At 42.4% G+C, this 18202-nt stretch overlaps 1 protein-coding gene across 1 annotated transcript in view; it reads right to left on the bottom strand.

Annotated features, from left to right (window-relative positions):
• Positions 1-18202, bottom strand: part of GABRP (gamma-aminobutyric acid type A receptor subunit pi) — a 168552-nt gene that overhangs the window by 118434 nt on the left and 31916 nt on the right. Inside the window, exon 2 of the mRNA XM_089690278.1 lies at positions 14132-14214. Coding sequence (XP_089546404.1) covers positions 14132-14175 — 44 coding nt within the window. The 5' untranslated portion in view covers positions 14176-14214. The remainder of the gene's footprint in view (positions 1-14131; positions 14215-18202) is intronic.

The following is an 18202-nucleotide window of genomic DNA, read 5'->3' as shown; positions in this document are numbered from 1 at the left end:
CTTCCAGCTTGATCCTGGGAAAAACAGAGCACTTGAAATCCCACAGGAAGATGTTTTTGCAATGGATTGGAGTGTCTTCTCACAAGATTTCACCTGCTCTGCATTTCTCAATAATCTTCCTGGAAGGACACTGCCGTCACATCCAGCAACAGAGTAGACAGGGCAAGGTAAGTATACATCTCTTTTTTTTTATTTACAAGTACATATTGGAACTACTAACATTAGGTGATTTTTTTGTAAGGCAGAGAAGGCCTGGATATTACATGCTGACCTTGTATTGTACTGTAAGAAGCTGATATCAGATAGCAAAGATTCATTTTACTTTTGCCCAGTACAAATGGAAGAAAAACTGAAGGTAGTGGTCCCTTTAACACCTTTTTCCCCAATATCCTAGGTTCCTGAACAAGCCCAGGGAAGTCAAGTTTCTCTGCTTCTCTCAGCATGTCAGAGAGGCCACATCTGAAAAGGCAGAGGTGGCTACGCAAGTGATTTGCAGCCAGGTGAATGGCAAACCTCTCAATTTTTTGCAAGATCTCAAGAGCATTCTATAGGTGAGTTCTCTCAGGGAGGCACCGGCGACAGTCTTCCCAGGGGCAGCTGTGAGGCCATGCTTTTGTCATTAGTGCCTCAAGTTGCAGATATTTTGTGAAGAGCATTACCAGGTACAAAAGACATGCCACAAGTTTTTGAAAAATGCAGGAAAGAAAATGAAAATGTACTTTTTTACACAATTGTAATTTAATAAAATATTTCCAACACACATCATAGGCATACTTAGCAATACACCCCAAAACACATTCTGCCACTCCTCCAGAGTGTGGCAATACCACATGCTTGATACTTTTTCACAGCCTAGCCACACAGAAGGGCCCAAAATTCAAGGATCACCTTCAGACTTTCTAGGGGCTTAAAGTGTCACCTATGAAGATTTTTAAATAACATAGTTTATCGCCATTCCACGGGCATGCACAATTTAGAAGCTCAATATGTTAGGTATCCATTTACTCTGCATAATATCATCTTTAACATCTCCCACTGGGCCTTTGCTTTTAGAAAATATATAATGTTTGGTGGTTCTTATAAGTTCTCTAGCAAAAGAAAGCTGATTTTTACAAGTATGTGAGAAGTGTCAGAATAGACTTGGGAGGCAAGTCGTAACTGGTGTGGCAGTGATCAGGGACAATATGACTGGGTAAGCCCAACCCCTTGAAAACAACCCCACACCATAATCCCCCCTCCACCAAACTTTACACTTGGCACAATATAATCAGGCAAGTACCATTCTCCTGGCAACCACCAAACTCAGACATATCCATTGGAATAGGCAGACAGAGAAGCGTGATTTGTCACTCTAGCGAACACATCTCCGCTGCTTTAGAGTCTAGTCGCAGCATGCTTTACACCACTGCACCTGACTCTTTGCATTGCACTTGGTGATGTAAGGCTTGGATGCACCTGCTTGGCCAAGAAAACCCATTCCATGAAGCTCTGGCTTAGTTGCTGTTGTTCCCAGCTGCTTTTACTTTCTTATAATACCCCTAACAGTTGACCGAGGAATATTTAGTAGCAAGGAAATTTCATGGATGAACTTATTGCACAAGTGGAAACCTACCACGGTACCACGCTTGAATTCAATGAGCTCCTAACAGTGACCCATTCCTTCACAAATGTTTGTAGAAGCAGTCTGCATGCCTAGGTGCTTGATTTTATACATCTGTGGTTGGTTTGGAGGAGTTTCCCAATACTCTTAGCAATATAATGTACAGTTGTGTTCAAAATAATAGCAGTGTGTTGAAAAAAGTGAATAAAGCTCAAAATCCTTCTAATAGCTTTTATTTCCATACACACAAATGCATTGGGAACACTACACATTCTATTCCAAATCAAAACATGAAGAAAAATATATCAAATTTGTGTTGTTCCTCTAAAAAAGTAAAGTGAATATTAGACTGTTCAAAAAAATAGCAGTGTTTGTATTCTTTTTTACAAACTCAAACATTCACTATATAAACTTTAAAATGTTTGAAGATTTTGCTTTCCTTTGAATCACTTTATTATCACTTAATTAATATTTAGTTGTATAAGCACTGTTTCTGAGAACTGCTGTACATCTGTGTTGCATGGAGTCAACCAACTTCTGGCACCTGTGAACAGGTATTCCAGCCCAGGATGATTGGACTACATTCCACAGTTCTTCTCTATTTGTTGGTTTTGCCTCAGAAACTGAATTTTTGATGTCACCCCACACGTTTTCTATTGGATTAAGATCCGGGGATTGGGCTGGCCACTCCATAACGTCAATCTTGTTGGTCTGGAACCAATATGTTGCACATTTACTGGTGTGTTTAGGGTCGTTGTCTTGTTGGAACACCCATTTCAAGGGCATTTCCTCTTCAGCATAAGGCAGCATGACCTCTTCAAGTATTCTGATGTATTCAAACTGATCCATGATCCCTGGTATGTGATAAATAGGCCCAACACCGTAGTATGAGAAACATCCCCATATCATGATGCTTGCACAACCATGCTTCACTGTCTTCACAGTGTACTGTGGCTTGAATTCAGTGTTTGGGGGTCATCTGACAAACTGTCTCCGGCCACTAGACCCAAAAAGAACAATCTTACGTTCATCAGTCCACAAAATGTTGCTCCATTTCTCTTTAGGCCAATCAATGTGCTCTTTGGCAAATTGTAACCTCTTCAGCACGTCTTTTTTTCAACAGTGGGACTTTGCAGGGGCTACATGCAGACAGCTTGGCTTCACATAGGCGTCTTCTAATTGTAACAATACTCACAGGTAACTTTATTTTCAAATAGTTTTTTATTGAAAGTTTTTTTTTTAAACAAACACGTAATATCGAGATATAATCAAATGTAGGGTTCACATAAACGAAACATTGGACAATAATGAGAGTGAGGTACAAAACACCCACCATCCGGCTGGATGTTCATTTAACAGATTCATACTTATAAGAGAGGTATGTTCATTAGATTGTGAACCATCATAAGAAGTAGAAAACCGTGAGAGTATTAAACAGAGGGTGAAAACGGTTATAGAAAAGAGTGGAAGGGGGAAGAAGGGGCACCGATGTTCTGCAAATTCAACATGTCCTAGGGATAAGGTTCGTAATCATATGATTGAGCAATTGGGATGTGTTAGCCATCGAGACCAGTTTAAAGTGAATTTGTGATAAGAAGAGTTTCGAAAGGCCGCTCTTTTCTCCATCTCACATTGCAAGTTGAGGTCAGCAATGAGACGGGCTAGTAGAGGAGGTGAAGTAGAACGCCAAAGCCTCATAATGTTAGTCTTGGCTGCTGCCAGAATGTGTATGATAATAGTGCGTGAGCGTACAGGGAATTGTTCTATCGTTAGATGTAGAAGCGCTAATCCCGGGTCAAGAATCGTAGGTGAGTTTGTAACTGAGGAAATCAATTGGAACACTTTGTTCCAGTATGATTTGAGGGACTTGCAAGACCATAACACATGTAAGAGTGAACCGGTTTCACCACATTGTCTCCAGCAGGTTTTTGATTGCTGCGGATAATAGATGGATAATTTGGCAGGGGTCAAGTAGCATTGGTGGAGAATTTTTAAATATGATTCCCAGTGGGAGCTGCATTTCGAAGCTTTGTGTGTAGTGACAAAAGTCATTTGCCATGTATGAGGGGTCACTGGGGAGAGGAAGTCCTTCTCCCAATTAGTAAGGGATGATGAGTGGGTCGTGAAATATGCTTCAGTAAGTAACGTATAAAAAATTGAGATCCCTTTCTTTGGGTAATTGGTCTTATGTAGGAAATGATGAGCAGTAGCTGGGAGGTCTATTTTAACAGGAATATCCGTTTTATGAAGCAAATGGAATATTCGCAGAAAAGTGAAGTGTTCCGTATTAGGAAGATGGAATTTTTTCTGCAGTGTCTGGAATGATTCGAGTCCATGGTTAGCAAAAATATCTTGGATATGATTAATACCTAACTCTATCCAGGCCTTTAGATTTAAATTGGGAGAGAGAAATTGCAGAGCGGAAATAGGGGTCGGGATGTGTATGTTAGTTTTCTGTGAATGAGTGCTTGTCAAGAGCTCATGCCAAGCTGTTAGTGAAGCCTGGATACATGGATGTGTGTAAGTATGTCCAATCAGTGTTGTACGAGGCATGAAGAGCAAATCTGTTAAGGCACCTTGTGGATATCTGTAAGGTTCCATAGTGGTCCAGATTTTTTCCTGAGTAGGGTGCCACCAGTAGAAGAGCTGGTCTAGTAGAGCCGCCTGATAATAAGATTTTAAATGTGGGAGACCAGCTCCTCCTCTGGAAGGCGGACGGATCAGAAGGTTTGTAGAACATCTGGGCCTTTTGGCATTCCATAGAAATTTATTTAGAATTTTTTGCATTACGGAGAAAAAGGAGGAGGGTATAGATATAGGTAATGTACGAAAGATATATAATATCTTTGGCAATATACACATTTTAATAGCCGCTACTCTACCTAGCATTGATAGCGTGGTTGTGCGCAAGCTCCTAAGCTCATGTGGTATGATATCTAATAGGGGTTTAAAATAGAGTTGATTGGTTGTGGAAGTAAGTTTAATCCCCAAATAGGGGATACTGTGTTTTTCCCATTTAAAGGGGAATTGTTTTTCAAGGCGAGCTTGGGTCTGTGGAGGAGTATGAAGATTTAAAATTGAAGATTTGGTTTCATTTAGTTTGTAATAGGATACATCTGCATATTTTTGTATGTGTGAACGGATTGAGGCGAGAGATTTACAGGGGTTCGTAATCATTAGGATAATGTCGTCCGCAAAAAGACTGATTTTGTGTTCTTGCTGAGAAAATTTAATCCCTGAAAAATCGGAGTCATTTCTAAGGTTGGATGCTAGTGGTTCTATTAGTAGGGCGAAAATTATAGGGGATAGGGGACAGCCTTGCCTAGTACCATTAGATATTTGAAATGGTTGTGAAAGCGTACCATTAGTGAGGACTCTGGCTGAAGGTTTGGAGTAAAGGGATAGAATCGCTGATAATATCCAACCCGTAATACCAAGTTTTTGAAGAGTTAATGACATAAAACGCCAGTGAATGCGGTCAAACGCTTTTTCTGCGTCAAGCGATAGGAGAATTGAAGGTTGTTTGTTTGATTCAAGAAGGTTTATTAATGATATAAGTCGACGAGTCGCATCAGGGGCCTGTCTACCTGGTACAAATCCCACCTGATCCGCTTTGATCAGCGTCGGCAGGTACGGAAGGAGTCGTTGGGCTATTATTTTGGCATATATTTTCAGATCCGTATTAAGTAATGAAATTGGTCTATAGTTTTGGACTAATTGGGGGTTTTTACCCGGTTTCGGGATAGTAGAGATTATTGACTGTAGCATATCAGCAGGAAATTCTCCTTTAGAAGCTACGTGGTTATAAAGGTCAGATAGATGTGATTTGAGATTAGTCGCGAACTTTTTATAAAATTCATTAGTAAATCCGTCGTTTCCCGGAGATTTGTTCATGGGGAGTTTAGTTATGATTTTCTCAATCTCTGCAGGTAAAATCGGCACAGAGAGGGAGGTCAATTGAGTAGGTGTAAGATGGGGAAGTTCAGTTTGGCTTAAGAAATTATCAATTGAGAGGTTTGTTGGTTGCGTTGTGTCAGGGTCATCTTTTAAGTTGTATAGCGATTGATAATAACTCGCAAATGCATTAGCTATGTCTTGTGGATTAGATAGAGGGGTACTGGAAGTAGGATGCTGAATCGTGGCTATTTTGTTTTTAATTCGTTTCTGTTTAATGGTTTTGGCAAGAAAAGAGTTAGTCTTGTTACCAAGCGCATAGTATTGGGATTTTGTTCTTTGGAGGTTCGTGTCATAGATGTGTAAAAGAGCAGTGCGAAGTTTTTCCCTATCTTGATTTAAAGCCGCGGTTATAGTGGCATTTGGATTTTGTTTATTAATCTCCTCGTTTCTACGTATAGAAGCAAGGAGTAGGTCTATTTGCTGAGATCGTTGTTTTTTTACGCGAGAAGTTAATTGGATGAGGATACCTCTCATATAAGCTTTGTATGTTAGCCAAAGTGTGGTAATAGAAATTTCCGGAGTAATGTTAGTTTCAAAAAATAAATCATGTGCATCTAATATGAATTTCTGGTTTTCTGGTGTATTCAGAATCGCAGAGTTGAGTCTCCAGATAGGCGGAATTGCCGATCGCTGGGTGTCATCCAAGGAAATGGTGACCGGTGCATGGTCAGACCAGGTTATAGTTCCAGTTTGGGAGGACTTCACATGTTGTAAAGTCCATTTGTCCGTAAGAAACATATCAATTCTAGAATATGACAGATGCGACGGTGAAAAGTAGGTGTAGTCTCTTTCCGCACCATGTTGGCATCTCCATATGTCATATAAGTCATGTTCGTGCATAAAGCCGTTAAAATTGAGGTTGCTGGGTTTTTTATTAGAGGAAGAGTCCAGAAGTGAGTCACTAAGAATATTAAAGTCTCCGCCAATAATAAGTCTGCCTTTCTGATGTTGGGAGATAAGGTTGTGGAGTTTCCGATAGAATTTCAATTGTTTGCTATTAGGACCATAAACATTCACCAAGGTGTACGAGATCTCATTAATTAGGCATACCAAGATAATATAGCGCCCTTGCGGGTCAATTATAGTGGAGGTAGGTGTGAAAGAGAGGGCGTCATTGATAGCGATAATAACTCCGTTCTTTTTTTTCCCGTTGGTTGCCATAAATAGGTGAGAGAAACGAGGTATATACAGTTTCGGGGTTTTGTCCGTGGCAAAATGTGATTCCTGCACGAAGAGTATGTCAGTATTATATTTCCGGATTTCTCTTGCTAGCATCGATCTCTTGAATGGGGAGTTAAGGCCTCGTACATTAAAGGATTTGATGGTAATCATTTTTAGTTAGAGTCTCGGTTTACAGGCATAGTCGCGTTGTTAGTTATTCCAGTGGTAGTCATGGCCGTAGGAAAAAAGCAGTGTGTCAGATGTGAACACTTGTCGGTGCCAGTAGGAGGGAAAAAAGAGGAGGGAAAATTAACATTAAAAAGAAACTTGCGCATAAAGCAAGTAAACGGTGTAGCTATGTGTGCTACAACAAAGGTGGGGGAGTCAAACCGGATATGACCCTCAAGAGAGTCATATCTACACATAACTGTGAAATTGTAAATTACTTGGTTCAGGCCGATCGCCAGAAGCATACGAGGTTAAAGAACGCCTCCAGGGAAAGAGTGTAGGAAATATATCCACGGCCAGTGCCGCTTAGCCCTTCAGGTTGCTTCCATGTTTTGAACGGAACCAGGGTTGTTTTTTTGTGGGTCTGCTGGTAAAATGCTCCAGGTTTTAAGGAAGTCCAGACCTGCCTCTAGATTTTTAATATTATAGGTTCTGCCTTGATGACGCACTATTAGCTTAGTGGGGAATCCCCATTGATAGGCCATATTGTGATTTCTGAGCGCTTTTGTGATAGGTATCATTTTCTTTCTGTTAGCAAGTGTGGCTTTGGATAAATCCGCATAAAGGCGCAAATTCGCATGTGAGGATGGTATTGGAGGAGGGTTCCTGGCCGCCATCATAATTCTTTCCTTAATATGGTAGAAGTGTATGCGGACAAGCACATCTCTAGGGATAGTTGCAGACAAGAAAGAGGGCTTAGGTAGGCGATGTGCTCGATCGGTTATAGCCTCTACTTCAGTGAGTGTGGGGATTAGTAGCTTGAAAAAATAATGCAAGTATGGAAGTAATGCCTCGTTAGATACCGTTTCAGGAATTCCTCTAATTTTAATGTTATTGCGGCGTGAGCGATCTTCCATATCAGCCAATTTGAGATTGATTTGTTCGATATCTAACGTGTGTTCCGCATGGGCATCAATCAAATCATTGTGCGCTTCTACTATATCCGCTATGTTGGTTTCAATATGGTGGATCCTGCGGTCCTGGCTTTGCACTAGAGTAGTAATTTGGGCCAATGGCGCGGAAATATCATTATGCAAAGTTTGGCGTAGTAATGTCAGCATATTCTTCATACAAATTTCAGTTAGCGGTTGGTCAGATACTGGGAATGCGTCTAAGTCAGACATGTTTGAAAATGCTGGTTGGGGTATAAAGTTTAGGGCCTGGGATGCATCTTCAGGGTCCCTGTCAAGCCGAGGCTTAGATTTTACAGGGCTGCAGGACGTGGGTGACAGTGGGGGAGACAACTCACCCGGGTCCCCTGGGTATAGTTGATGCCTCAGCCTGGGATCGACATGCTGGGAGCTGTAGTCCCCCTCCTGGCTTCTGCTGTCTCCCTGTGCATCCTCGTGGCGGCCGCCATCTTGGATTCCCGGCTGAACGGCCGGGAAGAAAAACGTTAGTTTCCCTGGTTGCCCCGGGCTTTTTTTCCTGCGGGGCATGTCTAGTGGGCTGCGGGCACCCTCCGTGGTCAGCTGTTTGATGTCGGTTTTCCCTGGGGCCGTAGTGTGCCGCGTTAGTGCTGGCGGATGGACGGAGCTGCAGCTACAGAGCGTCCATCTCCGAGCCGGCCGCACATGCGCCCCCTCACAGGTAACTTTAGACCTTCTTTCATCTTCCTGGAGCTGATTGTTGGCTGAGTCCTTGCCATTTTGGCTATTCTTCTATCCATTCGAATGGCAGTTTTTCGCTTTCTTCCACGTCTTTCAGGTTTTGGTTGCCATTTTAAAGCATTTGCGATCATTTTAGCTGAGCAGCCTATCATTTTCTGCACTTCTTCATATGTTTTCCCCTCTCCAATCAACTTTTTAATCAAGGTACGCTGTTCTTCTGAACAATGTCTGGAACGACCCATTTTCCTCAGAATTTCAGAGAGAAATGCACTGTAACCAGCATGTACAACATTTTCTGCCTTCCTTCCTTAAATAAGGGCAATAATTGCCACCTGTTTTTCAAAGAATGAATGACCTCACTAATAGAACTCCACACTGCTATTATTTTGAACATGCCCCTTTCAATTAGTGATTCAATTACACAGAATCAGCAGCATGCATGTCATGACTGTTGGGTCTGTTGGATTTCTATGACTCTACTACACCTGCTAGTAAATTATTTGCCATGTAGAAATATCATTTCTACCAAAAACAGTGATTGATCCGGTTAGTGATGTCTGACTGCTATTATTTTGAACACAACTGTATATATATTTGAAAATTGATCAGTCCTGATGTACTGACCCATTTCTTGAGGCCCACAAATACCAGGACAGTACAAACACCCTCTAAAATGACCACTTTTTGTACAGTCCAAGGTATTTAGTAAGAGGCATGGTGAGCTTTTTGAAGTTGTAATTGTAGCACCCTCTAGTGTGCTGCTAGTGTTAGTGTAGTTAAATTTATTGTGGTATGACTCATGGTAACTGTGTGAGTCTGTAATTAGCTCGGGTTACTGCAGGTCAGGCTGGGTGACTCAGCAGGTTGGGACTCTATTTCCACCACCTGGTTCTGGAGGCCCATGGAAGCTTCCAGAAGCAGGTGGGTGGAAAGGGTGGAGACCTAAATCTGCATATTTATGGGGGTCTGACCAATCCTAGGTGAAAAGGCCCTGGTAGTGTGGTAAGTCTTACCCATAAACATGAGAAAGCCATGCTAGCAAGGGAGTCGGTTGGAAGATGGAGTGCTGAGGAGGGTGTTGGTGGCCTGGGAGTGGTCCCATAAGTCTAGGGGAGCTGTTGACTCTAGGATGGGCTCAGGCTGGCTCAGGAAGATCCAGTTAGCATCACAGTATGAACAGGATCCTTTCCTGGGAGCAGTGGGAGCAAAGAGGACAGAGTGAGTACATCAGCACACCCAGGAATTCACAAGGGGAGAGAATGCCATATGTACCAAGCTTTCAAAGAACAGCACTGTGCTTAAACCTTTATCCTTGTCATGGAAGATCTTCAGAGCAGCCAGGAGGGCTTGTACAGTCTGCAGGCTGTGGAGTTGAGAGCAGTTATATAGGGGAGAGGAGATACTTCTACACGTAGTTTGCAACAATCTGTGCTAACTTTAAAAGCAACTAAAACACATTCTCCTATGCCTCCTGAGTATGGGGAAACCATAAGTGTGAGACTGTTTTCACAGCCTAGCCACACAGCAGGGCCCGACATCAAAGAAACAGTTAAAGGTGTTCTAGGGGCATAAATTACGTATCTAATTTCCTCACTACCCATCATATTTTTGGAATCCCTTGAGAAGAGGCACAGTGGAAGCAGATGGGAACACTGGCACTGTTTAACTAGTATGGCGGTAATCAGGACACTGGTATGGCATATAGAAGTGAGGACACTGGTATGGGGTATGGCGGTGATCAGAATGCTGTTATTGGGTATAGTAATGATCAGGATGCTCATATGGCATATGGTGGTGATCAGGATGCTGTTATGGCAGTGATCATGATGTTGGTATGGGGTAAGGCGGTGATCAGGAAACTGATATGGCATATAGCGGTGACCAGGATGATGGTATGGTGTATGGTGGTGAACAGGACGTTGGTATGGCAGCAGTGGCATAACTAGAACCTTCGGGGGTTAGTTCACTTCCATCGGTGGCAAGTACCTCTGAATAGAGCTAAGTCATATCCTGCTACTATTTTTGATACAGGATTGCTATATCTCATGCCACAACTGGGTATTCTAGTGCTCTCATTGAGGGAAATTTTTGGGCCTTTATAGGTGAATTGAGTATTATCTCATCAGATCTCTTTGTTGACTGCAGAAAGCAGACTTATGCAAATTTATTCATCAGTGGGAATACTTTGGTCTCCAATATGGTAACTATACACTTTTTTCATTCACTATATTGATGTTTTTTACAATCATATGACTAGCAAATTTTGTTTATTCTAGAAGCCAAACCACTGTAATTTTTTTACCATTGGCCCACTGGTCATAGCCACACTATGTGAAACTGCAACTTATTACTCATATGATGTTGAACATCTACAAAGAAGGTAACAAGATGCAATTTTGACAGTTAATTGGTTTCTATTCAAGCAATTATTGTAGCAGGAGGTCAATGACGGTGATATAGTTTATTCAAGATCTTCATGTATTCATTGTTTATTCATCTATTTAATTTCCAGGAAATAAACTATAAAAGCTTTCATTACCCAATCTGAGGAACTGATAAGGATACTAACTTTGACATTAAGAAGTTGTACTCATACCAGGATTCTTTATTTGAACTCTCCAATTGATGAATATAGAAGAAGTCTTTGCTTTTCTTATCTGGTTCACTAGATACACATGCAGCTAAGTGGAAAACGCAAACATTTTTTGGCTTTTTGCTTTTATTTTTTATTTTATTTTTATGATTGAACACTGTTCACCATGATTAAATGTCAACCTTTTCATGATCTATGTGATCTAAATAAAAAAATAATATTTTGCATTCACTAATTTAGTGATTATTACTCCACATCGGATTTGTAATAAACCACTTTTTGGCAGGTCTGCTCTAGTCAGCTGCTAATTTCTTTTCATATTCTATTTGGTTTAAAATCCACACCTCATATATGAAGTGAGACGGGGATTATATATGATCAGGTGATTGCACCCAACTATGATGGCAACCTTTTTTTTTTTCTTATATTAGAACCTTCAGGGACCTGTTGCAAGAAACCTTAAAGGGCCCCCCTGATTCCCCCCCTTGATCCCAGGACACTTTTCTCTGGTCCTGTGGCCCTCCCCACTGATCCCTGGGCCCTTTACTCCTGTTGCAGGGCCCTTTATTATGATGCCGCAGCAGGACCCTTTAACATGTTCTGCAGTGGACCCCATTTCTACCATCTTGGGGTCCCCCCAAAGTGGCAGAAAGCAAGAGATATGTCACCAGCACACCAGGAAACTCCGTATAAGGGTCCAATGCAGCGGCAGAACTACCATGGATGCAAAGGTCACACTTACGACTGGTCCCTGGCGTTCTGCCACAATGGGGTCCCCAGCCTTCTTTTGCTGTCCTGCCCCTGCTATTTACAGCGCTGGTCTGGCATTTCTGTCTCCATGGCAGCAGCAGTTATGTATTACGACCCAGTGCTGGTTACATTATGGGGCTGATGGGTGCATAAGGGGGAAGGCTGGCATTATTGGCTGTAGACAGCTCCAAAGCACCACCCATGTTGAAGGCATGTGGCCTGGTATGGTTCAGGAGGGGGGGTAACGAGCAAGCTTTTAGGGTGGGCTGCATGCTCAGATAAGGGTCTGGTATGGATTTTGGGGGGACCCTCACGCTGTGTTTTTAAAAAAAAATTTTTAGTTTTGGATACATTCTGCTAACAATGGGGAATCCCACTGACAGATGAGTCATCGGTTGCTAAGGACGCGGTGGCCAGCTTGCTGGCCTGCTCCTTAACAACGAGCTATTCTTAACACAGAATTTTGATTCGTTGGTCATTTTTGATCGAATCGAATGGTAATCGTTCCGAAAATTTTGAATTATTTTCCAAAATGAATAAACGAAACAAAACTGAAGAATTCCAAAGATGAATAATGAAATGATTGTAACAATTAATTTATCTGAAACTAAACTAAACAATGTTTTCCATTTTGCATATGTCTAGTTATTGAAAGTAATTTAACTTTCCTTTTATCCATAATAGTCCAGAAATATCCTGGTAAGGCCACACTCACCTGTTCCATACTCCAGCAATAGGTTTTCTTCCCATGGTGATTGGCGGTGTACAGGGAACCAATCCATAGCGTCAGCCAAACTGTGGCCAGGCTCTGCATTACAGGGCCATTGCATGTGTTGCTTAGCATTCTATCCTAATGGCTGAGCTCCTTGTACAGGTGTTAGACAAAAATATGGAAAACACTACATGATTTGCAAGTGTCGGCATGTTTCGCATTGATAGTGGGATTTATGTAACATTCTTTTGCTTCTGCTGTGTGATGAGACACCTAGCTCAGTGTTACCTTTTTTCAGTCAAGGCAGCCTTTAAAATTCTGAGCAGGCTCAATGCAGCCTATTCTAAAATGTAAAAAGTAAACTAATAATTTCACAGAACACAGCAACATCCACACATGTAGGACATCCAATATTAGTGGTATTTTGTTCTTTCAATGCAAACACACCTTTGCACACTGGTAATGACTAGTATTCCAATGTTTCTCTTCTCCCTCAGCTACTCTCTCCCATTCAGCTAATGTGACCCTAGTACTAATGGAGAGGGGCAGGAGAGAGGCAAACATGGATGCTGTTAAAGGACCTGACATCCTTCTTATCAACTCATGACATCATTGGTTGTTTTAATGCTGGCACCTAGAAGATTTTAATGGTGTACAATGAAAATCTGTGGCTTTGTGTAACTAAAAGGAAGGTTTGATCCACCTGCTGGCTTGAATACAATTTCTGGGCAATTTGTAAGCATTTTGCCAAGGCACCCTTGAAGAAATCTGAAGGCACCCCAGGGTGCCTGGGCACCCTGGTTGAAAAGGCTGAGCTATCTAACAGGTGGGAAGCCTCACTAGTAATACGGAGTCACATCAGAGCTTACTGAGCTTCAAAGAGGGCAAACTGTTGGTGCCCGCTTAGCCAGTGCCTCTATGACTGAAGTTGCCAATTTTCTTTCCGGGAAAAAAGTCAACTGATAAGCATAAGCACGGCTGACATGGTAAACCAACTGAAAGAGACAAAAGGACATTGCTCACGATTGTGACCCAGAATGAGAAAACAACTGCTGCAAAAGTGACTGCAGAGCTCAATCTCTGTCCTGTGAAGAAAAACAAAAGGGCTGCTTTGCAGCACATATAAAGTATATTGTTAAGAAAAAAGAAATCTATTGGTAGGAGAGGGAGGTGGGAAGAGCCTGGGCAGCACAAGATGCCTTTTAGGGTAAAGGACTGATTAATTGAGTTATCTGTTAACTTTTTACAATGCTGAACATTTCTATCACATGATACATAGTAAGGCAACTTCTGCTTGAGTTTATGTTTTTGAGAGATGTACAGAATTGAGGACTTTTTGCTCTTAGCATACAACCTGTTTTAAGAAACAATGCAGGATCACTAATATACCTGGAATCTAGAATCTATGGGCAATAGACATTTATATGCACCTGTTTTGAAAGATCTGCCGCTCGTAAAATTTCCGAAACAATTGTCCAATATCTGTGGAAGTGCACTGCCGCTAGAATAACAAAATTTACCTGCACAAGATTGATACGAGTGTTTTGATCTCCAGAAAATCCATTCTTAGGACTGGAAATAGAAGCAGAGGTGACAGTGTTTCCTACAATGATAAATAAAAGGCATTAGTATCTTAGCGTCAGTTCTCTTAGATCCTGACAGCAAGTCACATTCTGAGTAACAGATTGCACAACGTTTGGAAACAAAAGCAGAAAAATAATTCTTATACCTTGTTAAGATTCAGATCTGCCGAATGACTGATACATCTAACATTTCCACAGACAAAGCTGTATAAAGAGGTTGTGTCTGTAGCACTACCCATTGTAAGACATGGGCCCCCAAAGATTGCCCTGACATTGTAAGCCAACCGACACCTTTGACACCCTGAGTTCAGACATAATGCACACAGGAAACAATTGCACAGACACTTAAATGCTGTAATGCAATTAATTATTTACTGAGAATTATTCAGTCAGCAAACAGTAAATAACATTTATACAAATACCTCTTTAGGCAGTAACCACCTTGTTGAAATCAAGGGAGCTTCTGACTTCAGGCATAAAAGGGAAAAGAAAGACATTTTGGTGTCAGCCTGCTCCCCTAAAATCCAAAGGTCCTAAAAAAACAGCACACTCAGTAAGTTGAATGTATGAGCTACACTATGAACAATTCTAAATGGAGTCCCTCTTTAACAAATGCATTGAGATGGGCACCGAATCCTGGGTTTAAGGAGTGTCAAAGAGAGTCTTGGTGGAAAAAATGTCCTGGACCTTCAGCTAGCTCAGTAAGGGCCTGAGGAGATTGCTATGCAATGGCAACCAGCTATTGTAGATACTTTGGATAGATGATTCCAGAAATGGATCATAAACTTGTAAGAAGGTGTGAGATATAAAAGGTGTCTGCATGCAGTGTCTCTTATTGAGGAGTGTATACAGTGTGGGCTTCCACCCGCTCACTAATCCTGATGATACTACGGCTCAAGGGATCTACAACCAGGGTGGGATGCTTGGCCTACTGTCCTGTGACCCTGAGATTCTGCTGTAGCTGAGACAGTGATGAAGCCCACGCCTCGTATCTGTCAATTCTGCCAACAAGAAGCTGTAGTCGGGTGCTCTGCTGGCCAGTCTGTGGCTCACACATCAAAAATTCTCCACACTGTCTGGCCTGCTTGACTCTCCACAGCAGCCAGGTCCCTGCTAGCAGCTTCATCCCGTAGTCCCAAGTGGAAGAGCATTCTCTGGAGTCTGACCTATATATCTTTTCCCAGCAATAACCTCTCCTCCTCCAGCCAGCTTAAACCTGTAGTTCCCAGCAGCATTGGCTCCTTGCAAATCTTCTACCTCCAGACTACATGCCCCACAATCTCTAGCTCTCAGTTGGGTCCTCCTCTCTTTCTCAGTGCCACTGAATACAATGTCACTATTACAGCTGAACACTAGAGGGGGCATTAATTGAACATTGTTCTCATTTTAACTGTCTTGGTTTAAGGTAGGTTTAACAACACTGGGATACATGTCAGTATTAAGCTGGCAAGAGTACAAACTTGAATGAGACAGTCAATGACTTCTACATAGGTGGTGTTTCATGAATATGTGTATATTGGTCATTATGGTGCGTTAAAATATATGTATAGCCAGGTGTCAGCTATGCCATTGTGCAATTCAGGGTTATTGCAGACGTGACTGTGATTAATCCTTTCCCCCCTAGTGCCCAATACTGGGACTGCTACATAGCTTCCTGTTAGCAGAGTGGATCCAATTCTTCTGACACCAAAGGATCTTGGGACCTGTAGTCCTATAGCCAATACATTCTGTATCCCTGAATGCTGATTAAATTACACATACCAGACAGCTGGCGAACAAGAAGGATGCTGGGAAAGCAGATATATTCTACACCAAGGAACTGGCTCGATCTCTTGGTATGGGATCCAGAGATGGATATAGGGGGACTGCTGTTTTCCTACAGAGAAAGATTGCAGGCCTACTGCTGTGGGACTCTGCAAATCAGTTCAACACAGCAGTGACGCTGATCGCCACACCTTGGTCACGTCAGCCTTCTCTGCTTTAGGACTTTCACTGTCTAGTCCTCACACATATATCGTTGCTTGCCATGCTGACAGGCTGTCAGGTGGTAACTCTGCACATCTCTGCAAAAGTCAAGAGCCTGGGCAAGAACTCTCGTTCCTAGGAAGCAGTGCTATCCATAGGATTGGTGAGCAAGACACTGAATGCAGACATCTTTACACTTCTATATCAGGAGACTGTTGCTTTGAACAGTGCCTTTTTAACTTCATTGAATTGACAGTATTCACTAACATTTATGGGCCCCATCATTGCTAGCAGAAGACAGCAGATACCACCATACCACGAACTTTCAACATCACAGAACTCAAGCTGCAATCTCTAGTTAAAGGGACCTCTTCCCTTCTAAGACCGTTGTTACTAAACTAGGGTACCTTTTATTTATGCCGGAGTGTACATTTACATAATTCTCTGCATATCCCTTGTGCCACTGGTGGCCCAGAGGGAGCTGATAACTCAACAAGTCTTCTCTTCCCCCTCTCACTGGCAGTGTTGCTATTAAATAGCTGAAGCTTACTTCTCATGGTGGTATAATCTATTAAATGTTGCTAATTGATTGTTTCTTTGTACCCGTGTTCTGCTTTTATGCGTTAACTGAGGTTGTGCACCCTAAACCCATTATTCCTTTGGTGTACTCTTTTGAATAAGTTTAACATAGAGGTGTTAATAAAGAATTGTGTCTCTTGCATTATTATTCTCTACTACTGAAAGGTGTCTGAACCCAAAGTGTCAGCGGTGTCGAGAGGCTTGCAAGATCAGGACAGCTATTGGGGACAAGCATCATCAAGCGGCCCCTTTGGGGGTAGTGCTACATATGTCAACTTCCTTTTTTGGTCTCTTTTGGTCTATTACATAAATATTGCAAAAAAAACCTAATGATCCTGCCAGAAATCATGTAAGCTAATAATTTCCTGTGCTCTCTGCACTATTTGCAGATGAATTGTTACCAGGGGCTGACTGACCATTTGGAAACTTGGGCACTGCCCGAGGGCCCGGGGTCAGTAGGGGGCCCATGAGATGCCCCTGGTAACTTTTTCATAGGCTTTTTTGAGTTTGGGCAAGGACACAGGGGCCCCATGATCCCCTATTGCCTGGAGGCCCCATGAGTTGTCAGTCCGCCCCTGATTGTTACCAGTTATTTTTGACTACAGAACTCCTTCCCTACAAGTTATGGAGAAGACTGGAGTCGAAAGGCTTAGTCTTGTCTGTATAAGGTGGACAAAAGACTGACTCCAGCAACTGGCATTATTAAGGAAGTTGTCTTGTATTGGGGGCCCAAAGTTTTGCAGAGATGAGATCCAGAGGATTGTCACCCTGTGACTCTGGTTGCAGTTAAACTCACAACTTGTATTGCAGAATATGCCAATTACCAACAATCTGAGCAGGAGAGGGCCATTAAGGGAAACACTCACAGTTTGGTTCAAGTCAGAGATACAGTGGGAAAATATGCACCAACAGCATCTGTCTTCAGAGGGTGGAGTGCAGCCTAGCCACTCTTGTCCCAAAGGGGAGGCTTCTGTGCAGAATTGTGAGTCCCTAGTCTGTCTGTACTCACCTGGAACCTTTCCCTGCCGCTATCACTTTCCCTGACAGACAGACAGACAGGTGCCCTTTCCTTATACTAGCCACTTCACAAATGATCACTAAAACCTGGGGACAGGGACTTATAAAGACACTGCTGACCCAAGATGGGTTACCTGGATGTAGCATAACCAAGCAGAACACAGCCTCCGGGAACCAGGAAACCCTAGAGAAACCACGTTTCTCCTGACTTTCTCTCCTCTCTGTGAGATTGCTCTGGTCGAGTGCCACCTACAGTGGAGCTGCTGTCTGCACCTGCCTGGAACCCCACCGGTTCTACCTCACAGTTCTGCTTCCCTAACAGCTCCACGCTTGGGCAGAAGTACATTTTCACATAATTTGAAGTCTCAGCATACACGTGGCTCCAGGTGCAGTGCTGTAGTGAGTTGCATCCTCGCAGAGTCACATGTTCAGTGACAAGGAAGGTGC

The sequence above is a fragment of the Staurois parvus genome, unplaced genomic scaffold (assembly GCF_062004578.1).
Source record: "Staurois parvus isolate SC_StPar_1 unplaced genomic scaffold, SC_StPar_1.0 ptg000525l, whole genome shotgun sequence".
Classification (NCBI taxonomy): domain Eukaryota; kingdom Metazoa; phylum Chordata; class Amphibia; order Anura; family Ranidae; genus Staurois; species Staurois parvus.
This window is presented reverse-complemented; position numbering and strand designations above follow the sequence as displayed.